A 27,104-nucleotide genomic window follows, 5' to 3' on the forward strand; every position below is an offset into this window, starting at 1 on the left:
CTGCATGCTGAGTTCTGTAATTTCTTCTAATGAATCACTGAGCCTAGGAGTGGCTATAATATCATGACCTACTCACCATCCATCTCTCCATCCATATCACTGAGAGAGGCAGGCTGTTTCCAATGTTTGGTGTATGTATCCAGAATGAGTGGAATGGAACTTTTTTCCTAATTCTTTACTCACATTCTCCTACCTTCATATACTGGATTCCTCTCAAGAATTCCATATACATGCTCTGGGATATTATTAACCTCAAGATACAATCCTCTCTCTAACTATGATCTATGATCCATGAAATATTCCCTTCTGCCAGGTTTACAAACTCAAGACAATTCTAGGTTTTAGGTTAAGTGGGGTTCACTCCAGCAGGGGCATGCAGTCTAAAGGCACAGTTTCCATTTATACAAGTTTTATTTTATTTTATTTTTTTTAATTTTATTTATTTATTTATCTTTTATGATAGTCACAGAGAGAGAGAGAGAGAGAGGGGCAGAGACACAGGCAGAGGGAGAAGCAGGCTCCATGCACTGGGAGTCCGACGTGGGATTCAATCCCGGGTCTCCAGGATCGCGCCCTGGGCCAAAGGCAGGTGCCAAACCGCTGCGCCACCCAGGGATCCCCTATACAAGTTTTAAATATATATTTCTTCCTTGAATTTATCTATAAACCAGAAAAGAAGTTCTCTGAATGATTGCAGTCTGACAAGTCTATTCTTTTTTTTTTTTTTTTTTTAGAGATTTATTTATTTATTTATGATAGACATAGAGAGAGAGAGAAAGAAGCAGAGACACAGGAAGAGGGAGAAACAGGCTCCATGCCGGGAGCCCAATGCGGGACTCGATCTCAGGACTCCAGGATCGCGCCTTGGGCCAAAGGCAGGCGCTAAACCGCTGAGCCACCCAGGGATCCCCCTGACAAGTCTATTCAGAAGACAAAATTCTCAGACTCTATTTAAGCCTCCAGATTGGCCATGAGGGAATTAACTAATAATCCTGTCCCTCCTTCCCCAATAAGCATTTCCTTCTTATAGAATTTCTCAAGCATCTCAGAAATCCATCCCCTCATTTGGGAATTAAGGAATAAAGCCAAAGAGGCACACTTACCTCGACTCTCAAGGCTAATGTTCAGACGTCGTTCAGCTGTTTCCAAGAGCTGCTTGCAGGTTTTCCAGAGCTGGCACTGACAGCAAGCTAGGTCAAATGCAGCCATGGCAGGGGGATTGAGGTCTTCCAGCACCTCTCTCAGCGAGGCAGTGGGCTCCACTGGGGTATTGCTTATCCAAAAGTCCTCCTGGAGCGTGGGGATGGGTTCTCCAGAGGTACTGAGTAGCTTGTCGGTCACATCAGAGATGGAGTAAAATACCATTCCTGGACACCCAGAAGCAGAGTAAAAAGCAAGAGGTTAACATGATTCTCACTCCCACTTTTATTTTAAAAAGTAGTTATTTAAAAACAAATGTTTGAGATCCTTCTGCACGGGATATCTTCTTGTATACCAGCACCATCATTACAGCCTGCTCTTACAGCCTCAAAAGAACGTTATGGAAAGGAAGGCCCAGAGAAACTCAAAATGATCAAGATGATAGGGGCTTCTTCCCAATGACACCTAAAGGTAAGCTGAGAAAGAATGAGGTGCATTGTGTGTGCTAATCAGAAACCATCTCTAAAACACATTGCTAAAAAAAACAACAAAAAATAAGGTACAACATAGTACTCATTGTTAAGAATGTATTAAAAGCAAAAAAAAGATGTGCGTATATCCTTTTGAAGAGGTCTATAAACTTCCTGGGAGAATGTAGGAGAGATTTGTGATGTTACTTGGTATGCAGAGCCTAGACCAATAAGAGATGTGGAAATGTGGGGCAGGATTCCATTTTCAAGAAATAATGAAAGGATGAAATTTTGCAGCGTAGCCAGTGTTGGGCATTAAAACCTGTGGAATCCTAAGCCATCAGTGTTAAACACAACTTCTTCACTTTACAGAAAAATAAAGTGATATGCTTTATCTCTGAATAATTACATAGGAAGGAAATAAACTCCTAGCCATTTCCCACAGCCCAAGCTAGTGGCCACTGAAACACATGGGAGGAAGAGCATTCACACTCTTCAGTTTAAGTCCCATAGGACAAACTTCACAGAGTAGCTCACGTGGCAGGTATGTGACCACTGTGGTCAGGGAAGTTGGACACAGCTAGAAAATGACTCTACATGTGTCAGGATTGCTATTCTTCAAGGCAAGTGTCCTGCTCTGGATTTTTGCTCACCTTTATGAGGAACCTAAGATTTGAGTGGCTTTTCCCCCACCCCCGGCTACCTCACCACCTATAGTGGCACCTGCTGCTGCTGCACTGCCAATGGCCTGTAGCGTTGAGCGGCCACTGCCTGTTCTTCGAATGGTACTGCTACCACCATCTGAATTCTGGTTTTCAATCTTGTGCTCTACCCGGGACAGCTCCTGGATCACCTCCTGGTAGCGCTCCATGAACATCAGTTCCCCTGCACTGGGCGAGGACTTCAGGTTGAACATGAACACCACCTGTCACAGGAGAAGAATGAGTATGGGTTGTATTGGGTCTGCTGAGTTAGGAAACCAAGACACATGAGATCTTGCCTATCACTAGAATATGGTCCTAAGACAACTGCTTTATAGTCTTGTGAGAGCACTGAATGTTAGAACAGATCAAATATAGAAATAATTAATAAAAGTCAGCAAGAAAGCCACCATGGCCCCAACAGAAAATAGGCAAAATATGTAGATAATTTCTAAGAAAAAATGCAAATGACTAATTACATATTACTAATCTATAGATGAAAAGTTTTCTCCCTAGTAATCCAGGGAATGAATGAATGAATGAATGAATGAATGAATTATAGTCACAGAGAGAGAGAGAGACAGGCAGAGACATAGGCAGAGGGAGAAGCAGGCTCCATGCACCAGGAGCCCGACGTGGGATTCGATCCCAGGTCTCCAGGATCACGCCCTGGGCCAAAGGCAGGCGCTAAACCGCTGCGCCACCCAGGGATCCCAGGGAATTTAAATAATATTAACATCACTTTGCATCTATCACAATGACAAAAAGTAAAAACAACCCCTCATGGAGTAGTGGTAGAATGAACTGTCACCACCTTTTTTAAAAAGCAATTTGATAGTCTATAAAGCTTTAAAAATGTTTTTATTCTTTGGCTTAGTCATTTCTATGAGAAATTCTCTAAAGGAAATAATTAAAAAAACTTAATGCCTAAAGATGATAATCTTGGCACTATTTATTACAGCTCTTACAAGGATGAAAAAAATCTTATGTTGAGCAGCAAGGGAATGGTCAGATGCACCTACTTGCTCAGACTGCTGTGAGGTCACTAAAACCAATTACAAAGCAAATGCAAAAAAGGCACTAAAGTTTTACATTCAACATAATCTTGGCTACATAAAAATCATTCATAACTTGGAAAAAATACTGGCAAAAATATATATATTACCCTTAATATTGGTTCTTGCAATTTTAATATTGGTATTTTCTTGCAATACACATGACTTATTCTATAACCAGGTTAAGAAAATAGAGATTTTATTTAAAAAAAAAATAGAAAAGATCGAAGTCCTAGGAAAGGAAGAGGAGGTGAGGACATTTAGGAGTAAAGCCTTGGGGGGGTGGATGGTGGGGAATCCCAGCTGAATTCCTCTCTGGATTTGGGTGTAAAAAGGTTGGCAAGGGTCCTGTTCTCCCATAGAGGGTCAGATTTATCATTATCAATCAAGTACGGGTTCTAAAATGATCAAAGGAAGTTAAAGATTCTTCCATCACCTAGATTTCTCCTCAATTTACTCAACAACTGAACTCTCATGAAAGAAAAATTCTGAACTCTGTGTTAAGGGATCAGAGCAAGGGTGATAAAAATACCAAAAGTCTTAAAACCAGCACAGCAGGTTTTTATGCCATTAAATTTAAGCAATTTTTAGTAGAAGATTCTTGCGATTTCTCACAGCTTGTACATAATCCTCTTAACATTCCCATGAGGTAGGACAAATAGGTATTACATTTAACTGCAATTTTCAAATGAGTATATCAAATTTCAGAGAGGGTATGAGTCTTTCTGACTTCCACTCCTTGTGCTTTTTCTTATATAACATGAAAATTCTAGCTTGGTAGCTCCTATACTTCTTGTATAATGAACTGGCATTATAGCTATTATTAAAAATTGTCTGCATTATGATTTTTTAAAAGATTTTATTTATTTGACAGAGAGAGTGAACATGCACACACAAGTGGGGGGAGTGTGAGAGAGAGAAGCAGACTCCTTACTGAGCAGTGAGCCAGATACGGCACTCTATCCCAGGACCCCAGGATCATGACCTGAGCCAGACGCAGACTCTTAACTGACCGAGCCACCCAGGCACTCCTGCATCACATTTTTAACTATATAAAAACACATATGTGTTCACAGAAGGAGTACAAGGAAAGAAGCAAAAATACTCCAATGTTTTGAAGTGGTGGAATCGTGGCTAAATATTTTCTTTGATCTTGTTAAAATACTGTTTCTGTTAAGAGATAATTCAACAGTTTAAATATTCAGGATGTATCGTTAAGTCCACATTGCTGAGGACTGGGCCTTGATGCTTACAAGTTTCTCCCTGCTGCTCCTGCTAGATGTGGCCCCTTAGGTGCTCCTGAGGCTCTGGTTGCACATACATCTAGGTTTTCCTGAGGCTCAGTGGGCCCTGGACAGTGACAGGTTGCCTTGGTATTCTTTACTAGCACAAGGCATGGCCTGGGCGGCTAACACCTGCTACGCAGGTACTCCCCTTACCTGGTGGGCTTCTGCAAAGTTCCCCCGGAGGATGCAAGATGCCAGCAGTGACTCAGGTGGGGAGAACATCATGGGGATGAGTGAACTTTGAGATTGGGGCTGCAACTGGCCATCGAGCTCATTCCTTCCAGACACAGCATTCAGACTTCCCTCTATTAGGACGCAAGAATGTGGGGGCCAAGGAAGCAACAGAAATTGAGGAAAGACCATACTGCTCGCACCTCCCACCAAACTCTTATCTTCAAAGTCCTTCTCTAAAAGTTCTGTAAACAGAGCTTCATTTTTTCCTCAATTGAGGGCAAACCTATGCTTTCATTTTTGTATACAAGACTTAAGTATCATTTTTGGGTTTTTCACCTGTTTCCCTCTGTTGATGGGTAACTCAGTTGATGGTGGGACAGCCCTTCCCCTTTTCCCTACTGAAATCTGTTTGTCCATCTGCAGAGCCATCTTTTTTTTTTTTTTTTCAAATTGAGATATAATTGACATATAACACTGTATTAGTTTTAGGTGTACAACATAATGATTTATGTACATATTGTGAAATGACCACTCCATAAGTTTAGTTAACATCCATCATTTATCACACCTAGTTACAAACTTTTTTTCTTGTGATAGAATTTTAAGACCTATTCTCTTGGCCACTTTCAAATATATAAGACAGAACTGTTAACTACAGTAACACTCTATATCTCCAGGACTTATTTATAACTGGAAGCTTGCATTCTTAGGACCAACCTTCTTGAACCCAGATATGAACTGCTCAGTCCAGGATTTTATTTTTTTTATTTTTTAAATTTTTAATTATTTATGATAGTCACACACACACACACACACAGAGAGAGAGAGAGAGAGAGAGAGAGAGAGAGAGAGGCAGAGACATAGGCAGAGGGAGAAGCAGGCTCCATGCACCGGGAGCCCGATGTGGGATTCGATCCCAGGTCTCCAGGATCGCGCCCTGGGCCAAAGGCAGGCGCTAAACCGCTGCGCCACCCAGGGATCCCAGTCCAGGATTTTATATCATGGTGTAGGGCAACTCTATATCAAGGCAAAGATGCTTGAAGTTGGCAACTGGTTGGGACCCCCATACCTGAAATACTTGTGCTCAGCTCACTACTTGTACTTTCCAGGGATGGATTAGAACTTCTGTCCTGGCCATCTAAAGGTATTTGAAAGAAGAGAGAAAAATCAACCATTAACTTATAGTGTGGAAACTCAGCTTGAAGCCAAGGTCTGGGTATTAAGAGTGAGAGGGTAATGGGTAACTATTACCCTGTTGCTCTTTTCATGGCAAATACAAGTTTCTACAGATCAAAGGCGAAGGGTGGGCCTAATACGGTCCCTGTGCTCATTTGAGTAATAGCAGTTTCCAACCTGTGGGTCTCAGAGCCTCAGGAGCGTTCAAGTTACTTCTAGGAGTCAGCAACCCTGTCTCCTTACTAAGCACTGTCAACATTCTAAAAAAATAAAAGCACAACTCTTATGAGCAGGACACGTAGGGTGCAAAGAGGGCCAAAAAATTTTCTGACTTAGAAAGAGTCCTCATACTTGAAAAAGCAGGGAACCAAGTATAAAAACCAGTCTGGCAAAGACCATGACATTTAAAGCTCTGGAGCAAAGGCTTCTGAACACCTGCTTTCTGAAGTGCTTGGGTTGGTGAATGGAGGCTTGCTATTATTTACTGTGGTCATTTAAGAGAGTTATCAGCCCTGTGCACAGGAGGCTCCTTGGCTCACTAGAAAGAAACAGATAGTTGTAGGAAAGAGAAGATGGATTTTGCATTCTTGGGCTGGATGGGTCAAGCAGATACAAACTATTTTGACTCAAACCAATTAAATGAGCAGCTTAAGGCATTAGCAACTCAATCTTGAAATTTCCAGATTTCTTTCACAGTATCCTCCACCCTTCCCAGTATGCACACTTTTCTCATTGCCACTTAGCTAGAACCTACTCGTTCTTCTGAGCTCAGTTCAAGAGTCAACTTTTCCATAACATCCCTTTCCCTAATCTTTGTAGGCTATGCTGATCTCCCCTTTTAAGAGATTTCTTTTGTTTTCAGACAGTGAATACTTCAGTGCAGTTGAAGTTTTTCAAATATATTTTCAATACAGGTAACTTAAGATTCTCTGAAGGCAAGGTCCTGGTTCATGCCTCATTCATTGCCCTTAAGCTACCTAGATAGCACTGTTCAGCACACAGGAAACTCTGAAGAATTTCTTGTCATTTATTTATCAGATTTTTTATTTTAAAGTAATCTCTATACCCAAAATGGGGCTTGAACTCACAACCCTGAGATTAAGAGTCACATGTTCCACTGACTAAGCCAGCCAGGCACTCTTCTCCTGTTACTTATTTAAAAGCCAGCACCAAAGACTATAGTGAAATTTGATTATCCAAAAATGTATAATGCTCATGTATAATGCTCCTGTATTAAACTCCTTAAGAAAAACTCATAATAAAAGTCTAAAAACAAAATAGGAGTTAAGCATCAGTTAAGCGTCTGCCTTCAGGTCAGGTCATGATACCAGGTTCTGGGATCGAGCCCCACACTGGGGCTCCGTGCTCAGCAGGGAGTCTGCTTCTCTCTCTGTCCCTACCCCCAGCTCATACTCTCTCTCTGAAATACATCATTTTTTTAAAGATTGATTGATTGATGAGAGAGAGAGAGAGAGAGAGGCAGACACACAGGAGGAGGGAGAAGCAGGCTCCATGCGAGGAGCCTGACGTGGGACTCGATCCCAGGACTCCAGGATCATGCCCCGGGTCAAAGGCAGGCGCTAAACCGCTGAGCCACCCAGGGATCCCCTGAAATAAATAAAATCTTAAAAAAAAAAAAAAGACAAAATAGAGAAAAAACTGTAGCTCATAATGACATGTTTTCCTTAATGTATAAAATACTTCTTAAAATTCAGTAAGTAAACCCAACAGAAAATATGGGCCTCAGATATGAATAATCAGCTAAGAGAAAAATATAAATGGTTAATAAATACATGAAAATACAACTTCAACCCAAAATTAATATTAAAATATTAAATATAAAAACCACTATTATATTAATATTTGTGAAAAAAATGTTAATTGATATTACTCATTTTTGATGGATGCATGTACAAATAGGCATTCATATACAGTTGGTGGGACTATCAATTGGTCATTTTTTTTTTTTTTTTTAGGGAGCATGAGCAGCGGGAAGGGGGTGGAAGGGTAGGGGTAAAGTTAGAGGGAGAGAAAGAATCTTACACAGGCTCCATGCCCAGAGCAGAGCCTGACTTGGAGCTCCATCTCACAAGCCTAAGATCATGACCTGAGTCAAAATTAAGAGTTGGATGCTTAACTGATGGAGCTACCTAGGGATCCTGGTCTACCTCCTTTTTTTTTTTTTTTTTTTTTTAATTTACGATAGTCACACACACAGAGAGAGAGAGGCAGAGACATAGGCAGAGGGAGAAGCAGGCTCCATACACCGGGAGCCCGACGTGGGATTCGATCCCGGGTCTCCAGGATCGCGCCCTGAGCCAAAGGCAGGCGCCAAACCGTTGCGCCACCCAGGGATCCCGGTCTACCTCCTTTTTAAGCCAATTTGGTAACATCTATATTTTATTTTATTTTATTTTATTATTATTTTTTTTTACATCTATATTTTATATCCACAAATCTTTGACCTTGCTATTCTACTGCGAGGGACTTATTTTATGGATATATTCACATATACATGTATGTATACACAGACATATGCACAAGGTTGTTTACTACAGCATTGTTTATAATAGTAAAAAACAGGAAACAATTTAAATGTCCACAAAAAGGTATATATAACAATGAAATGTTAAGTAGCCTTTAAATTACAAGAGAAAAAAAGTTCTCAATATAATAGTATGATACATCTATATATATAAAAGAATGCAAGTGAAAAAAGAAAATCATGAGTCTCAATATATACAGTAAATACAGTATGATGCATCTGTGTTGTATATATAAAGTTCAACATATGCTTATATTGCATGGAAAATTTCTGGAAGAAAACTATTAGCAAGGTTACTTTGGGGGAATGGGACTAGAATAATCTTAGATCCCTTGCGTTTGTTTGGACCATGTGTTTTATTTTAAAGAATACTAGACAAGTGGCAGCATACCACTTGCCTGGTACATTGGAATGAGGAGTGGGGAGAGCTTTTTAGAGTACCTGGCCAGCTCTTTCTTGTCCGATGCCTCCGGTGGAGACTCAGGTACCCTGTGGCAACAGGCCGGTATCTTCGGGAAGGCTGCTTCTCTGCAACAGCAAACAATGGGTCACATAGAAGTGTCCAATTCTGACTTGACCTGCCTCCTGGGATAACAGATAGGGGAAGATCTGAACTGGCTCTTAGGTTTCTGACACTGGTTGCTATGGTTATATGCCAGAAGTTAAGGTGTGACTCCTACATAACTCGCTCTCTCCTACATTCCTGGCATTTTTAACCTCCTCACTTCTGGGACCCACCAGCTCTCCGTCTCCTCTCACCTGAGCCTTGGTTGCTTGTTGCCACCTTGTATCTCCACTGGGCCTCAGAGAGAACCTTGGAAAACCGGTGCAGGCGGCTCTGCAGTCCATCTCTGCTTCCTGAGCAGCTCTGGCCTTCTAGCAGCTTTGGCTTCTCAGGGGGATCGTGGCTGGTGAGTTTATCCAGCTGCTCCTGGAGAAGCCTGAGGAAGGCCCCTATCGCAAATTCATCAGCTAGGAACCCGCTGATACCACTAGTAAAGTGCTTTAGGTCCAAAAAGCTGTGGCCATGGGGCCCTGGGGAACTGTTTTTTGGATCTGTCTTCAGACAGCTTGGGACTATATTAGGAAGGCTGCTGGGGACTCCCTGGCAACCCTGTTCTGATTTCCTCTCAGGTTGTTCTATGTGCTGAGGGCTCTCTGATGGTGACCTCAACACCAAAAAGCCCCTCCCCTCGACATCATCATCTTCAGCATAGTCCTTGGGCAGGTGAGGCTCTGGGTGAAGATCGGCAGACGTGATGAGGAGCAATGAGAAGATGTTTTCTAGAAGTTCCAGGCACAAAGAGTCAGGAATACTGAACAGATACTGTTGACATCTGGCTAGGTATGTTGAAAAGAGATCTGAAGCACCTAAAGAAGCACATATAAGAGGTCAGAGAAAGAGAAGAGAGAAAATGCAAACATTATAAACTTGCCAGACTCAAACATTCTCTTGATTTTAACTCATTTATTTTTAATGACTAAGGGAAGCAGTTATAGTCAGAAGAATAAGAGACTATTCAGCCATGTCTTTTCATGATTTGCAGAAAGATTTTGCTACCTTAATTAAGAGTATAGCTTACTGAACACTCATTATTTTGTTTTTGCTTTTAAGTATTATCCCTCGTTTCTGATAAGCACTTCAGTACCTGGAATGAAGGCAGTATAGAGACTCCTTATTTCTCAATTATGTTTTCATTCACTCATCATGAGCTACCTAGATTTTTCAAGAAATACTCACTGGTCAGAAATGACCATGCTGGGATGCCTGGGTAGCTTGTGGTTGAACGTCTGCCTTTGGCTCAGGGTGTGATCCCGGGATCCTGGGATTGAGTCCCGCACTGGGCTCCCTTTAGGGAGCCTGCTTCTCCCTCTGCCTATGTCTCTGCCTTTCTCATGAATAACTAAATAAAATATTAAAAGAAAAAAAAGACTATGCTCACAGGTGAAGGTCTATTCCAAAGCCACATGAGAGAGATAAACTGACCACTAGTCATGGAAAGCAAGTTGAGGAATTTTAAGTGATTAAGAAAAAAAGAAAAGAGGATAAAACATGACATTCTTTCAGAATGTAAGTTGTAACCCAGGACATTGACTTAGAGAGCTACATTAAAAAAAAAAAAGAACAGAAAAATAATCGAGAGTGTGCTCCATTTGAAGGATAAGTATTCTTTCTTAAAATTTAGTTTATATATCTCATATATATGTTATATATCTCATATATATGATATATATCATATATATATAAATATATATATATATATATATATATAAATGCTCCATTTGGAAGGGTAAATACTGTTTCTTTAAAACTTAGTTTATAGGGCAGCCTGGGTGGCTCAGCAGTTTAGCGCCGCCTTCAGCCCAGGGTGTGATCCTGGAGTCCTGGGATTGAGTCTCATGTCGGGCTTGTTGCATGGAGCCTGCTTCTCCCTCTGCCTGTGTCTCTGCCTCTCTCTCTCTCTGGGTCTCTCATGAATAAATAAATAAAATCTTAAAAAACAAAAACAAAAAACTTAGTTTATATATCATATAAATATAATTATATAATATATAATTATAAAATATAATTATATATCATATAAATATAATTAAATAACTAGTTTATATTATCTTATATATATAATGCAAATTACATACCTAAGTACAAACAGGAGTGTTATGTGAAATGTTATTTTCATTGCGGGTTGTAGTTAAAAAAGAAGCATTTAGAAAATACCGCACTAAGGGATCAGACTCCATTAGAACTTAGGCAAATCACTTGTCTTCTCCATGTCCTTTTGATTCATGGAGGCTGATAAATGGATGAAATTATGCCCGGGCATAAGAAAACCAAGGCCACCTCCCAATTCCATGAAGAACTCACTGGGATAGGCTGTTACCAGCTTACATCTGGGATAGGTGGTAGAGAGAAGTATTGTACCTGGGGAGGAGAGAGAATCATTTGCTGGCTCTGCAGCCATGGCCAGGTCCTCTGAAGCTCTGTCTCTGCATTCCTGGCACTGGGAGTGCTGGTGTGAGTTCACACAGAGGGCATAAATGGCATACTTCATGGCACAGAAGCTCTGGTAGAGTGTCAGGTTCTGACACCGGCTCAGGTGCTCTGGGACTAGGGCTTCAGCTGAATCTGAATTATAGAGAAACAGGCAGAACTTCAGAGCCAGGTCTCTCAGACAGGGCTACAAGCATGGCCAAAGCAAAGACCTACTGCTCTTTAGGCTCAGATTCTCACACTTCCTCCTTGTTGTCAGTTTGGCCTGCACAGGGCCTGGGCCCCTCCTCCACTCAACACCAACATGCAGCCCCTGTTTTCTATTCCCACCCACCTCCCCTCTACGTGGCTGTTCACTATAGCCCTCATGGCTATTTAACAAGGCTTTCCCTTATGTTTCTTAAAATACCAGTTTGCCTTTTCAAAAAAAATTAAAATGTCAAGTTAATGTTTAGTCTACCTTTTTGTACTTGTATGTGAAAAAAGAGTGTTCTAGTTCCTTTAGGAAATTTGGTAAACAGATTGCCTACTTTTCCTAAAAAAATAAATAGAATGTAGAAAACTGGTTTTCCAGTTAGCAGTAGGTTCTTTTAAAAAGTAAATCAGGGCAGCCCTGGTGGCGCAGCGGTTTAGCACCGCCTGCAGCCTGGGGTGTGATCCTGGGGACCCGGGATCGAGTCCCATGTCGGGCTCCCTGCATGGAGCCTGCTTCTCCCTCTGCCTGTGTCTCTGCCTCTCTCTCTCTGTGTCTATGAATAAATAAATAAAATCTTTAAAAAAAATAACAATAAAACGTAAATCAAAGCAGTATCTATGTTGAGAAACATCTACTGCCATAAGGAAACATTTATTTCTCTCAAAGCTAAGTGTCCCTGGTCTGTGTTCTGGCTTTGTTATGATGTGTTTTTGACACCAAAAAGAGCTTGTTTTTTGTTTTTTTTAATTTTTTTAAATTTTTTTATTTTTATTTTTTTTAAAAACAGCTTGTTAATGTGGAGCTCAGTTTTAAGCAGAGATCCAAGGTTAAAACCAGGCTTTGTTATTATTTTAGGCAAGTATTTTTTTCTAAACTTATTTATTCAATAGATTATGCAGAAGAGATGGGAGGGAAAGGAAGCACAGAATGTGCTAGGAGGAAGTTTATGAAGCATGGAAAATACTGCCCATAACAAATGCTATAAACTCAGAGGGCAGGTCCTAATTCTGCTTCATTGGGGTGAAGGTATATGAATGGTTCCTGAGAAGGTTCCATGAGGACAAAGGTTCCTATGGGACTGTTCTCGTAGGATTTCCCATACCTCACCAAGAAAGGAGAAGAGTGTCCCTACATCCCATAATCTGACTGGGGCAAACGGTGCTAATCTAGTAGGCACCTGCTGGACCACCCATCTTGACAGATCATTTCTAGATAAATCTTATGCTGAGATAAACTGGTGCAGGACTGTCCTAAGACGAAAGCTTGCCCAAGTCATTCCTTGCCAACTCACCATGGTCCTGCTGGGGGTCCTTGGCTGGCACCATCTGTAAGAGCTTGAGAACATCTTCCTCCCTGAGGGCTGGAAGGTTGGTAAGGTGATGGAGAGAGTAGAGCACAGAGTGGCTGTCTCCACCATGTAAATGACACAAGAGATCTCTCTTTGGTATAGGGTCACTGAAAGGCAAAATAGAGAGGTAGGAAAGAGAGAGAGTTTATTTTTTATTTATTTTTTATTTTTTTAAAGATTTATTTATTTATTCATTCAGAGAGAACGAGAGAGAGGCAGAGACACAGGCAGAGGGAGAAGCAGGCTCCATGCAGGAAGCCCGACATGGGACTTGATCCCGGGTCTCCAGGATCACACCCCGGGCTCCAGGCGGTGCTAAACTGCTGCGCCACCGGGGCTGCCCGAGAGAGAGTTTATATTAGTGCTCTGAAAAATCCATCTTTATTCCCTCTTGCTCTTTCTCTCTGGCCCATGACACCACAGGTTTCACTTCCCTCAACATTAAATTCTAGTTGGTCTAGGACACAGCAGAGCTTTTGTTTACCATCAGAAAGTACATCCATCAAGTCACCTCTACTTGTCTAGAAAGGACCTAGAAAGGGCCTAAAGATCAGGTTTCCCAATTTCCATACTCTTCCCAGCTAAGAGCTGACCCAAGGTTCTCTGCTTTGCTTTGAGTAAGGGCCCCCCACTACTTGCCCCTCTGCCTACTCTACTTTAGGAAGTGCTGGTGAAGTGGATGAAGAACAAACCAAGAACCTGGATCTCAGAAAAATCTAAGGCTAAATTATCAGGGAAGCACAGCCTTGTACACAATGCGAGAGGCAGTTGTTGATTAAATGTGTGATCCAGGATAACACAGGCCTAAGAATGTGGGCCACATCTACTAGCTATATCACTTTAGCCATGTTATTTAACTCCTCTGGGCTTAAGTTGTCCTACCTTTACACTTAGAACAAGATCGGGATGTATCTCACAGAATGATTGTGAGGCTTAAGTGAAATCACCTACTGAAAGGGCTTAAAGCAATGTCTGGCAGATAGAAAGTGCTCAGGAAATGTGAACTTTTGCTTCATTCCTCACTGTCATCCTCAAATTATCCTCTAGTTATAACCTTATGGCTATGGTAATAATTAATTGTTCCTTTCCTGGTTTAACAGTCGGAATGATCAGTCAATGCTGTCAATTCAAACATAAATGTGGAAGGAACCTGAAATGGTACATGTGCAGAGCATGGGGTCAAGTCCATCCAACAGTGGGGAAGGGGGCTGGCTGGACAGGACTATACCTGCTCTGTTGTACACACCACTCCAGGACCTCCAGGTGAGCCCACAGCCCATCACAGGCATCCCTGAGGAGCTTGTCACAGCCTTGGTCCTGTGTTGATATGGGAGAAGAAAGAGACACTGACTAAGGCACCCGGGGTCAGAGGCTGTAACCCACTTCAGGACCCTGTATTCTGCCTCAATTCGAAGCCCCATAGCTCACGCTGCAGAGTGAGAGTTACCTGGGCCCTGTGGAGTGTCTGGAGCAGCCTCCTGGCTGATGCTAGGCTCTGGCAGTGTGTCCAGCCCAGGAGCACAAGCAGTCGACTGAGAGGCCTAAATTCTCTGTCTAGTAGGCAGCCAAGACTTGGGAAGTCTTCTTCCTTCAGCAGTGCTAGTGCTGTTACCTATAAGCCAATGGAAGCTGCTGTAGGCGGTTACCTGCTGCTTTTTAAGTAGCGTAGGAAGCTTTATGGTAAAGCAGGGAGAGGTCAGACAATGACAGAATTGGCCAGTTGAGTACAAACACTAGACTGTAAGCCCTCTGAAGGCAGGGACTGACTTGTTACAACCCCAGCTCCTAGCACAGTACATGGCACACAGGAAGAGGTTAATAAATATTTGTTGAATTAAACTAAAGCTCAGTTGTGGTCCGGAAGGAGGTTAGAATAATTCAAGTCCCCTGTCAGCTAGGCAACATATTGCTGCCACCATCTTTTCTTCCTCATACCTTCTAGAAAGCTTATATGTATGAACATCTTAGTTCCCACCAAAGGGTGAATATAAAACGAATGCAGTTCTAATTATGAATGGTACTAGTTCTCAGAGCCTCCCTTCCCCTGGGACTTTGTGATGGACACACCAAATGACTCACCGCTAATTAGAATGCTTTATGTTGGGAGAGAACAAGTGGGAGAGAAATGAGAAATGGAAAAGCCTACAGAAAATCCCTGGGTCCTTCTGTGATGGAGAATGAGTAAGTTTGACTTACCAGGATCTGCTCAAGGAAGTGCTTGCTGTTGCTCAGGCAGTAGAAATAGGCTGATTTCCAAGCCTGGGTTGGGTCAGGATTGGAGAACAGGGCTAGCATTGCCTGCTCAGGATCTAGATGATCAGGGGACACTAAAAAAATTAAACCACACAAGGTTACTGGGGAATAGGGAGCTCTTCCTTCCTAAGCTAAAGCCCATTCAAAAAACCAACAGATGTAAGAGTTCACTCTTCTAAAAACTTAAGCCAGGCTTCCTACACTTTTATCTTAAAGACACTTTTACTTCTCTCATTAGTTTCTGAAAAGGTCTTTCTAGGTATTGCTATTACTTTATGTTTTCCATCATTCAATCTTGGACTACAAACTCTACTTTTACAAAAGAACACTTTACTATTTTTGCTTAGCCTCTCCACTAGATTTCCTGAGCAACTTGGAAGGCACCAGTTTAGAGGAACTTCAGAGGCTGGGTACAGTGGAATTACCAAAATGCAAGAAGCAGCAGCAAAGAGCACACACCTTTTCCCGAGGGTATGGCCTTCACTGACTTTTCTGTGGCTTTCTCTGCATAGGTATGGCCGTAAAGGGATACCAGGCTCTGTCCGGCCTTGTGTAGCAGGCAGCTGAGCACCTGCTCCTCCTGCAGGGGACTCCCCTCAGCCCTGCAGACTTCCAAGAGTTCCTCACACAGGAGACGTAACTTGACCCCAAGTGGCTCTGCAGGGCAATGCAGACTCCGCAGGGCTCTGTAGATGGCATCTACTATACCAGTGGGCCCAGCAGCAGGGCCCTGCACAGCTTCAAGTGCCCTTCGAATGAGGTCCACCAGTGCCTTCTGCAGAGACCAGCCATAGAGGCCAGTACCGTCGTCCTCTTGGAGTAGGAGCTCCAGTAGGGCCTGTGCTGGCTGGGGAGCCTGCCTCAGAAGATCCCAGAGCACAGAGACAGCTTCTGAGCTGAGTCGAGGGGTCCAGCTCTCCCGCCTCTGATTTCCATCAAGCATAGGGCCTCTTGTATCTTGAGCTAAGGCCTCATATAATTCCTAAACAGAGGATGAAGCAAGGGATTCATGGTGAGCATGTCTAGGATGTTATCATTCATATGCCTTGATGTTTTCCTCTTTTCAGTGTGTATATAATAGGAGCAGTAGCAAACACTTTGTAATAGTTACTTTGTGCTGAGTCCTTTACATAGAAAAATCAAGTTAAATTAATCCTTACGACAACCTTAAGAGGAAGATGCTAATATTATCCTCATTTTACAAATGAAGAGATGGAGGCAAAGAGAGAGCTCAACTGCCTAGGGGTTCCATCTTTGAGGTATAGCCCATTCCTCATCCTTAAAAACCTTCCCAGATACCTTCAACCCACATAACTCTCTTTCTTTACTGGGCTTTCAAAGTACTCAAAATTCGTACCATCTGGTTTAGTCCATAATTGTGGCATGTGTGTATTAGTCTTTTCTTCCCCAACTAGGTGGTAAGCCGGTGAAGGCAAGAACTTCTATAGCCTATAATTTGTTTGCATGGTTAGTGTAGAGGGAGAAAGCAGGATGGGGAAGTAGGTGATTTCCCATGCTTTAGCATCATGATCATGGACAATGCTCAGGGATGCTTCTTCATTAACTGCCTCCAAGGTGGTCACAGGGTCATGATTCCTTGACCTATACAAATGAAAAGTTCCTATCCTAAATCCTACTGTTAATATGTTTTTAATTAGCTGGTGGTCAGGTCATGAAGAAAATCTGTACCAGCCCTCAGGCCACACATTAGGCACTTAAGTATAGATATGGCTAAGACTTAGTTTGAATCTGTCCCCAGAAGGTTATTGTGAGAATTATCACATTCAATGCACCTGTTATAGAAGAGGTATTCAACAAATACCATTTCCTTTCTCCCTTTATACTCCCTATGATCTAGTGGTGAAAAATTCAAATACCAAGTTTAAATCTAAGTTATATATTTATTTTACATGGAATGAAAAAAACTCCTTTAATCCCCAGTTATACTTAGTACTTCCAGACAATCCAACTCTAAGGATTCTAAAATCAGGATGCTTTATTATAATTCTGAACTCTCCTTTAGAAGGACCTCTACCAACCTGGTCTTGGCCAATGTCATCAGTTACAAGCTGGGCTTGTTGAGGGACTATAACCCTCAGCAGATGGCTCCCAAGCCCTCTCTCACCTTGAAGATGTCCTCTGGAATGTCACATTGGAAGTCTTCTGATAATAACAGAAACTCAAGCTTTCTCCGAAAAACACTTGGGAGTAATTTCTAGAAAAATCGTAAGAAAGAAGCATAAAGATTAGAAATACGCTTTACTTAACAAATAATAAGCAAATATTTCTCTCCAGTTAGTCTTATTTCTGCTGTTTCTCTAAGATAAAGTACTTTTAACCCTGGATATGTTTGAGACACTTTTCTTCTTTTTAAAAAAGGATTTGTTATTTGAGAGAGAGAGTGCGCACAAGGGGGAGGAGGGGCAGAGGCAGAGATCTTGAAGCAGACTCTGCTGAGTGCAAAACCTGGCTCGATCTCATAACCCGTTAGATCATTACCTGACCTGAAACCAAGAGTTGGATACCGAACTGACTGTGCCACCCCAGGCATCTTGAGATACTTTTCTTTATAAACAAAAACAGCTAAACTTGGATGTATATCCCTCTTAAACACTAATATTTAAATCCCACATGGATAAGCCTCAAATTCCTAGGTTTGTTCATTTCATGTGACTTCTCTGTCACACGAAGTCTTTTTTCCAAGAATCTCCCTTGCAGTGTCCAAACACCCAGTTATGAGTAAGCCTGGGAGGGTACCACCCACTTGATCCTCTTTTGGTCCAAACCTTGGTTTTTTGGTATTCACTATAAGTTGGAAAATGAAAGAGGAAGGGACCTAATGTTTATTAAACACTATGTGCCAGATACTGTGTGCCATGTTTCAACACATTTGAAAAATTTTGTTTAATCTCTAAAGCAAACAAACCTGTACCTTGAACATATATTTTATTAAAAATGAAATGGTTAGGAATTATTTTCCAATTATTTCAAGCATGAAAAAGAAAAAGTGATCTCACCAAATATTTGTTAGTGAGACATACCATCAGAGGAAACTGATATATGAAGGAAAGAACTCTGGACTCTTCTTGGACCTGCTTGTTTCACAATAACTTGCCTTTACCTAGTTCTTAAAACTAAAATTATAGTTTCTCCTTCTCCAGACGCAAATATAAATAAGAGTAAAATCTAGGACAAATCCTAACAAACACTGCTTTATTTTTTCTTTACTTATTTTTTTTTCTTTACTTATTTTTTAAGTAGGCTCCACACCCAGTGTAGAGCCCAACATGGGGCTTAAACTCACGACTCTGAGATCAAGACCTGAGGTGAGATCAAGAGTCCAATGCTTAAGTGACTGAGTCACCCAGGTACCCCAACAATGCTTTAAATTATAGACACCTGTAAATCACATGGCTGATTAAAGGTTCCAGGAGTTATATTTTATTTTAAGGTCTCCTATCTCAAGCAAGAAGCATCTGCAAGACTGTGGGGGGAGGGGCGCGGTTTAGAACACAAGATCACACTTTCTCTATTCTCACTGTATCAGAGACTAACATGATCTAGTGTGTATTTGGTGCAAAATCCTATTTCTTTTTATCATGTCCTTCCTTAATGCACTTATGCCACCTGAATGCTTACATAATGCTTGCGATTAGAAGTCAGTGGAGAAAATTCATGCTGGAAGGCTAAAAGTTAACTGTTTCTATTGAAGACTAAGAGGAAGGAATAGATAAGATGTCCAGACAGCAGGTGCCTGATAAAGAACAAAGTCTGGTTAAGACATCAGGACTTTAATCTAGAACCTTAAGGATTCCTTAGTTTATAATTCTGTTACTAGTGAAATTGCTTTATGCACATGCAGGGTCATAAATGACTGCATCCCAAATGCATAGTTTTCTAAAATGTTTTTTCATGTAGCAGAGTATGACATCCCTCCATGTCACCGAAAGTTCATTTACCACATAATTTTAATAGTGGCATGGTATTTTACAAATAGATTAGCCAGTCCAGTACTGTGGACATAGGAGTTGTTTCCAGCTTTCCTTTATTAGAAGCAGTGCGGCAGTGAACATCTCTGCAGTTAAATCTTTGCACACATGCTTCCACTTGTAGAGATAAATCACTGCAAGATAAAAAGGCAGAAGGCAAAGTGGATGAAGAAAAGGGAAAATGAAATCACTGTTTCAACTAATAATTAAAAAGGAAGTTTTTAGCAGAAGGTGGGAGACTGGAAAAGAAGAGGCAGCCAAGTCCCCTACAAGATGAAGGTCACTCAGGATAGCGACTGGCCTTGTGGAACTACTCTAAGTCCTTGTAAGAATTGTAATCTTAGTCCTTGTAAGAGTTAAATCACTGAGGTCCTTGCTTAAAGTTTAAAACATTCCCACAACTGTTTAAATAACTGAGGCACTGAAGCCTTAAGACCAAATGGTCTTGGATATTGGGAAAAATAGGAACAATTCTTAGTTTGCGCAAAGGAGCCACCAAAGTGAAATCAACCACCTGGTCTGGTTGAGCAACTATGCAGAAAATAAGCAACAGAGCAGCCATGAATGGGGCGCCTGGGTGGCTCACTTGGTTAAGCATCTGACTCTTAATTTAAGCTCAGGTGATGATCTCAGGGTTGTGAGATCAAGCCCTGGGACTGGCTCCATGTGGAGCCTGCTTAGGATTCTCTTTTTCCCTCTCTCTGCCTCCCCTATCTTCCCCACACATCTCTAAAATAAATAAATAAATCTTAAAAAGAAAAAGCAGACATGAATTAGGCAAATACCCTTCAGTGAGGGGAAAGCTCATCTGGTTTGACAAGTTCCATGTTTGGACTAGACAGATTTTTAGTCAATAACAATAGACACTTTTTCTTTTCTTCTCTGAAGACATTTTAAATATTCTAATTCCCTTTTAGATCTGAAACTATAGCCAATTCAATCATCTTGGGGTCAGTTATTTTTAAATTTTGCTTCTCTCTCTTCTCTTGCTAGTCATTTCTTGGTCTTTTTTTTTTTTAGACACTAGCAAAAACCTGCATATGAGATACATTTAGATTAGTAATTTCTGTTATTTTTTTAACAGCTGTGTGAAGAAGTGTCAGGCAAAACTGGAACTGAAGGCAAAATTAACTCTGATGACAGAAGGGGAGTAAAGAAAATTAGGCTGAATTATAGATACTTACAAAACAGAATTTATGGTTTCTTTCTTTTAAGTGCCACCTCAAATAATGCGGAGGTGGAAAAACCAGTAGACTGGGGACTTCAAGTCAGAAGATCTTGGTTCCAGCCCTAGTTCTTCCAACTAACTTTATGGTGTGTCCCTGGGCCAGTTACTTCTCTTCTGGGTCAGAGGTTCCTCACTTAAATCTTCAAGTCTGAGGCTTAATACAAAACTGTCTCAGAGAAATTCCTCTAATGGGTATCAACTTCTGATAAGTATCACATACTTTTAAAAAGGCTTTTAATGGCAGCCTTAAAAAAAAAAAGCACTTTGTTATAAGCTTTTCACTATTAATTTGCTCACTTTTTTTTTCACTCTGTTTTTATATCTGGTAACTTTTAGTTTAATTCATGTGGATTATTAAATTATTAATCTATGAGGTTTAAATCTATTAGTATTCACTGCACTGAACTAATTAAAATGAGATTTTTTGGAAGAACAGCAAGGTTTCAATTCAGCCCATTCTCCATTACTTATTATATTGCGTTCAGTATTATGAGGTTCATACTTTATTTGCTGTCTTGTCACTTTCACTTAGTTTTGCAAAGTTCTGTTCAGGCACAAGATTCACAATGGTATTTAACATGATATCATCTCAGATGGTTTTATACGCTAATGTATGTTAGCAAATTAATGAGTAAATTTAGGTAAGGAGACAACAATAAAAATTTAAGCCATTCTCACCCTTGATACTGAAAGGGGAATATGACAAACCTCATAATAAAGGAAGTAAGAGGTGAAAAGGAAATGTTATAACTACTTCCAAGTTTTTCTCAGTCTTGGCCTCAGGAAAACATCTATATAATATAAATATAAACCTGTTTACCTTTTCCTGGGAGAACCATTTTTCCAGTACAAGAAACCAGACCCAGGCTAATCTTTGAGGATTGATGTCCTGTCCACATCTGAAAAACGTAAAAAGAAAGAATTTCTAAACAAAGAGTTTCTACTGATCTTTACTCTTTTGTGATCCAAGACTTGGATTTCACTGCTTAGTTTGTTTTAAACCTAACCAGGCAAGACATTGTCCTAACGAGAAATTTTTAAATGTATATGATAGATCAATAAAACCAGAACAGAGCTAGCAGCTTTCATTAAGAAAAAAAAAAAAAGGAAAAAAGTCTTACTCCACCTCCCTATCTATTATTTTTAAACAAAATAACATCCATAGAAAACCATAAAAGCAAGGCTCCCTGAAGTATATTCTTGAAAAGAGAAACTGGATCAAGTGGCTTTATTTATTTATTTATTTATTTATTTATTTATTGAATCAAGTGGTTTTATTTTTTTTTTTTTTTTTTTTTTTTTATATTTTATTTATTATTTATTTATTTAAGTCACAGACAGAGAGAGAGAGAGAGGCAGAGACACAGGCAGAGGGAGAAGCAGGCTCCATGCACCGGGAGCCCGATGTGGGATTCGATCCTGGGTCTCCAGGATCGCGCCCTGGGCCAAAGGCAGGCGCCAAACCGCTGCGCCACCCAGGGATCCCTCAAGTGGTTTTAAAGAACAAAAATACTTTATAAGACTTTATTTTTAAATCTATGCTAAAAACAGGGTTATGGAATTCATAAGGCTTTCTTTGAAGTTAGTAATTTAGACAAACTGGCTAGAACCCAAATATAAGGGGAAAAAAATAAAGAGAAAAAAGAATCACCTAAGTCTCTACCCTGTATGTACTAAAACAATATAGCTGCCAAAGTAAGGTAAAGTGAGGGAGAGACTAAATAGCACCTTTAATTATCATATCACTAGCTGTTAATAGCATTGCCAGAAGAGCTTCATTAAAAATTCAGATAGAGAACAGTGGTTGCCAGGGTACAAAGAGGGGTCAAATACAAAGAGGTATTCCCAGGGAGTGAGGGACTTCTTTTGTGGCAAGGAAGAGTCCTGTATCTTGGTTTTACTGGTAGTTACATGATTCTGTACCTGGATAAAATTGCATAGAACTACACACATACTAACAGATCCACATTAATAAAGTGGAGTGTAAACTGAATAAGGTCTGTAGTCTAGTCAACAGAAATGTACCCATGTCAATTTCTTGACTTTGACATTGTACAATAGGTATATAAGATACCACAATTGGGGGAAGCTAGGTAAAGGGTACTCTTTTTTTTTTTTTTGCACTTTTTGTGAATGTAAACCTTATGTAACTTTTAATATAATATTTATATAATTATTTCACAATAAAGCTTTCAGTGAATTAACTTCCAGTTCTTTTTAAAGCTGTAATATGGGGCAGCCCGGGTGGCTCAGCGGTTTAGCGCTGCCTTCAGCCCAGGGCCTGATCCTGGAGTCCAGGGATCGAGTCCCACCTCGGGCTTCCTGCATGGAGCCTGCTTCTCCCTCTGCCTGGGCTCATGAATAATGAATAAATAAATAAAATCTTAAAAAAAAAAAGTTGTAATATCTTCAATTGCATAGGCAAGAAGAGAGCAGGGTTTGCTTTTCTGGAGGCAAAGAAAATGCTTTTCAATGCAGTTCCACCATCTACTTTAATGATAATAATCAAGAAATGGTGGTTTCAGGCACTCTACTGGCCAGGCTTAAATGTAGTAGATGATAATTCAAAACCAATACTGATTAAGTAGTAAATATGTATGAGACAGGCAAATTTTCAGAGCATAGGTGAAATACACTCTGAGAATTCTTCAGAGCATAGGTGAGGGCCCAAATATTGGCCTGGTCTCCCGCCCTGTGACTGCTGGAATGAAGAGACATCCCTTACCTTAGCTGATCTGGACACACCACCAGCGCCTGAAGTATATCTTCCACCTTTTTTGGGATATCCCCCTGTGCCTCGTGTAGTTGAGGTACACATGCCTGAGCCAGCTCCCATTCTCCTCTGCGAAGGCACTCACAGAAAAACCCAAAAAGTTGCTTCTGAGAAGCAATTTCCTCTTTTCCAAATGGATGATGCATTTTCCCAGCACAGAGTGCAGGGAGATAAAAAGAGATGAATTACGCAGAACACATTGTCAATTTTCTCATTCGTGGAGCACCTCCTAGAAACAATACACACCACAGTGAGGAGAAACGGAAGGAACCATAATTAGAGAAACTAGTAACTACCAGCCCGGCTGGGAAAAGCGGGACTTACTTCCCTAATTATCGTTTTAAGTTTAACTTGACGTGTTACTCTTTTTGAGAAGTTCCACCTTTCCCCCAAGGAGTGGATCCCATCCCTCTACACGCACCCAGGATTTAACCTTAATGATCGTTTTAGCTCGTGGTGCAGACCCATGAGTCCACTTTCATATTCCCCACTTAACTTTACGCCCATTCCGACTCCAAATCCCCAGGTGGTCGCCTCCTCAGGGATGAGAAATTCAGTAGGAACCTCCCTAGTTTGCACCCTCTCTTAAGGCAGACGAGTGAAGATCAGAAGAGTCTGTGTCCGAGCTAGATGACCGTGGGGATTGGGGCTGACGGACGCTCCCTACAGAGGTCGTGGAGAGCGCCCCCGCTTCCTCTAGCGCGGCTTCACTCACCCGCACCCGGTACCCAAAGCAATAGGGCTTCCAGCGCAGCCATGTTTGAGCCGAGTCAGGTGATAGATCCCATTCGGGAGGTTGCCCGACGGCGGGGTGGGGGTGGGGCGATGACAGCCGCTACTCCTATTGGCCAATAGAGAGACGATGCAAATAAGGCGCCATATTTGTTTGTGTCACGTGATGCGAGCTCTTCGGAAGAGAGAACGCTAGGACCCAGTAAATCAGCTACCCAGCTAGTGAGGATGGTTCCTCTCAGTTTTGACCCCACACCCCCGCTCGACACCTTGTTTTGCTTTCGGCGGAGCAGGTGGCAGGAATATCAGTGTTCCTTGATTTTCTTTTTTTTTTTTTTTTTTCCTCTTCTCTTTTTTAATTCCCCAGCATTTGAAGTCAGCTTTTACCAAGTGCTAGCCAGTAACAGTGTTTTGCCAGGCCTTGGGGGATACGAGAGTAAGGAAATCTGGATCCTCCTCCTTTGTTCTTCTGCTTGGGCTCTCTTATAATCCCAGAATCCTACGTCCTGAATTCCCATTTTCTGCCTAATTCTACTAATTTATTTGCTTGTTTACCTAACAATTGTTCGTTGAACGGGGTGCTGGGCCCTACTTTATAGGTTGAATAGGTTGCGGACCCTGTCCTCAAGGAGCTCACGGTCCTCTGAGAAGTGCAGGCTAGTAATTAGGAGAAGGTAGGCTAAACTATAAGATAGTGTGCACCGCAGGGATGAGAGCAAAGAATGAGCAAAAATAATAGTGTAGATAACAATAATAATAATATATTACTATAATAATATAATCAATAGTGATTCTAGTTTTTGCAAATATGTTACCTGAATCTGAGTCTTAAAGCAACAGTTTACTAAGCTTCCTTATCACAGCTGCTTTTACACAGAAACTTCTGTTTGGTTTCCTTCATGATCTTAAACTACAGACTCTTACATCGCCCCATTATGTGTTTTCAATTTGAGCAATTAAGCATTTCCCAAACTATTTCCCACCAAAGTGTGGTTAAAAAAGCAAATCAGGGGCGCCTGGGTGGCTCAGCGGTTAAGGGTCTGCCTTGGGCTTAGGTCATGATCCTGGGGTCCTGGGATAGAGTCCCGCGTTGGTCTCCCTGGTCAGGGGGAAGCCTCCTTCTCCCTCTGCCCCTCTTCCTATGAGCGCGCTGTCTCATATGAATAAATAAAATCTTAAAAAGAACAGAAAAAAGCAAAGACAAAACCAAGTCCTCTTTCAGAACCTTCTACCATTGGGGGATTCTTTATTCCCTGAGAACTAACATGTCTCTTTGGTCCATTACACGTTTCTTAAATGTAGTGACAAAAGAAAGAAAAGAGACCATTCCAAGCAAGGTTTTCCTGGCTTCATTCTCTCATAGCTGATGATCCTCTACGGGATTTTGATCATCACTGTATTGAGACACTATCCGAAACTCATCCACCGATTATAATGTGAACTACAATTCCCAGCAAGCAGTGGAGCCCACCCGGGACTCTTCCTGCCTCTGATTGGATGTTCCTCCAGGGGGACGACCCAATCAGCGTTTGAGTTGTTGCTTTGCGGCGCTTTCCGCGGGGAACCGTGAGGGGTGGGGGAAACTTTGAAAGTTGGATGCTGCAGACCCGGTACTGGAAAGTTTCGCGTGGGGGGCGTTTGTGGGGGAAATGGGGGTACGCTCATTATTTCCTGCTCCTTCTTTGGGCCCCTCTTTGTGTTATGGATTTCAGGATAGCCGAGAATCTCTCTTTGGTCCAGTACATTCCTCCTTAGGCCTATACGCATCTTAACAGGAACCCTGCCGCGAGTCTGGGGGCTTCTGGCCTTCTTTTGTGGGGGATGCTGGGACACTGCTCCTTGTTGGAAAAAGTTCTTTTTAGGGGATTCTAGGTGACCTTTTGGCCTCTTGATGCCCACCTCCCCTCTGCCATTTGCGGGCTGCTTGGGTCTCGGCAGGGGAGCCCGTCATTAAGGGGAGTCTGGGGTCCGCTCGCCTTCTGGTGGTGTTGAAGAAGACGTGGTTAAAGCGAGGAACCTGGAGTTTGATCTCTGGATTCGAAAGCGGACTCAACCATTTGCTAGCTGATAGAATTTGTACAAGTTTTTCAGCTCAATGTCTCAGTATCCTTAGTCTGAAAAAGGAGGTTAAAATATCTGGTGGGAGCTCTTGAAACAGTACTTGGCACATAATAAGAGGTCAATAAGTATGAGCTATTATCGTTACTTGGCAGTTTTCATTGAACCTCTTACGTGAGGATTTTTGTTGAGGAGGGAAGGTTCCAGTCTTCAGGATAGAGCATCTTCCCTCGCCCCTGTTTACATGTGCAGGCATGCGCACGCGCACACACACAGCAGGCATTGAAGTCTGGTGGGAAAAAAAATAAAAAAACACGAGCTGTGACGATACGTTCATAAGGGTATCCAATAAATACGTGCAAAATATGATGAGAGCCAAGAGTGGAGAGGAAGAGTGAGCTGGCTGGCGGCAGGCTTCGTGGAGAAGAGTCAGAGTCAGGGAGTCGGGGCTGACTGACCATTGTGTATGTAACCTAGTAACTTATTGCCCCTGGAGAGCAGATGAGTGAGGCGGCACATGATGTGTTGCTGGCTGAATTGGTAGAGTTAATGATTGTTAACCTTGAGCTCTGTGTGTCAGGCGCCATCCAAATCCTTTAACCTTCTCTACATTCTTAATGAGGTAGATATTTGAATTACCCTTGTTTTACAGATGAGGAAACAAACACCAGGGGGTGAAGTAGCTGCCAACAAGGCCAGGATCTAGGCCTTGCAATCAGTTGTACGACTGAGAGGGAAGTGAGAGACCATTTGGTGAAGGGGCTTCATGCGGTCTTAAGAACTGTGGAATTTATCCCATGGTCTAACGGTTCCATGGGTAGTTGTAAAGGATGACAGTGATAGGTTTGGAGGAAATTTTTAGGTGGCTATCTCTGGCAGGATCTGTGGCACTGACCTGATTTTTGCAGACCAGTTTGATATTTCTTTCTGTCCACTTCCATAACACCTTTAAATGCCAATGACAGACTTACTGCATGACTGTAATTAT

General features: G+C 41.6%; 2 protein-coding genes across 17 annotated transcripts in view; one reads left to right on the forward strand and one right to left on the reverse strand.

The window, feature by feature from the left end:
* The window catches only part of ZFYVE26 (zinc finger FYVE-type containing 26), a 63,623-nt gene extending 39,483 nt beyond the window's left edge, over positions 1-24,140 (reverse strand). The window contains exons 1-16 of one of the 4 annotated variants that reach the window (XM_025442509.3): positions 24,042-24,140; positions 23,279-23,555; positions 21,374-21,452; positions 17,462-17,551; positions 15,796-16,318; positions 15,280-15,410; positions 14,531-14,695; positions 14,312-14,400; positions 13,027-13,190; positions 11,471-11,674; positions 9,307-9,918; positions 8,989-9,075; positions 5,896-5,964; positions 4,806-4,957; positions 2,334-2,535; positions 1,104-1,367 (exon numbers count right to left, since the gene is read on the reverse strand). In XM_025442509.3, coding sequence (XP_025298294.1) covers positions 1,104-1,367; positions 2,334-2,535; positions 4,806-4,957; positions 5,896-5,964; positions 8,989-9,075; positions 9,307-9,918; positions 11,471-11,674; positions 13,027-13,190; positions 14,312-14,400; positions 14,531-14,695; positions 15,280-15,410; positions 15,796-16,318; positions 17,462-17,551; positions 21,374-21,452; positions 23,279-23,472 — 3,025 coding nt within the window. In that variant the 5' untranslated portion in view covers positions 23,473-23,555; positions 24,042-24,140. The other 3 variants (XM_035720236.2, XM_025442512.3, XM_049113289.1) reach the window with 3 other exon arrangements.
* A 230-nt stretch (positions 24,141-24,370) lies between these two features.
* The window catches only part of RAD51B (RAD51 paralog B), an 817,007-nt gene continuing 814,273 nt past the window's right edge, over positions 24,371-27,104 (forward strand). For 8 of the 13 annotated variants that reach the window (XR_007412387.1, XR_004818334.2, XR_004818333.2 and 5 more), the window contains exon 1: positions 25,609-25,713. Coding sequence is in view for 6 of the 13 variants with exons in the window: in XM_049113295.1 (XP_048969252.1) it covers positions 25,708-25,713 (6 nt within the window). In the remaining 7 variants the exon portion in view is untranslated. Of the gene's footprint in view, positions 24,495-25,591; positions 25,714-26,050; positions 26,581-27,104 lie in introns of those variants that run through there. The other 5 variants (XM_049113293.1, XM_049113292.1, XM_025442514.3 and 2 more) reach the window with 5 other exon arrangements.

Source organism: Canis lupus, chromosome 8 (genome assembly GCF_003254725.2).
Source record: "Canis lupus dingo isolate Sandy chromosome 8, ASM325472v2, whole genome shotgun sequence".
Lineage (NCBI taxonomy): Eukaryota > Metazoa > Chordata > Mammalia > Carnivora > Canidae > Canis > Canis lupus.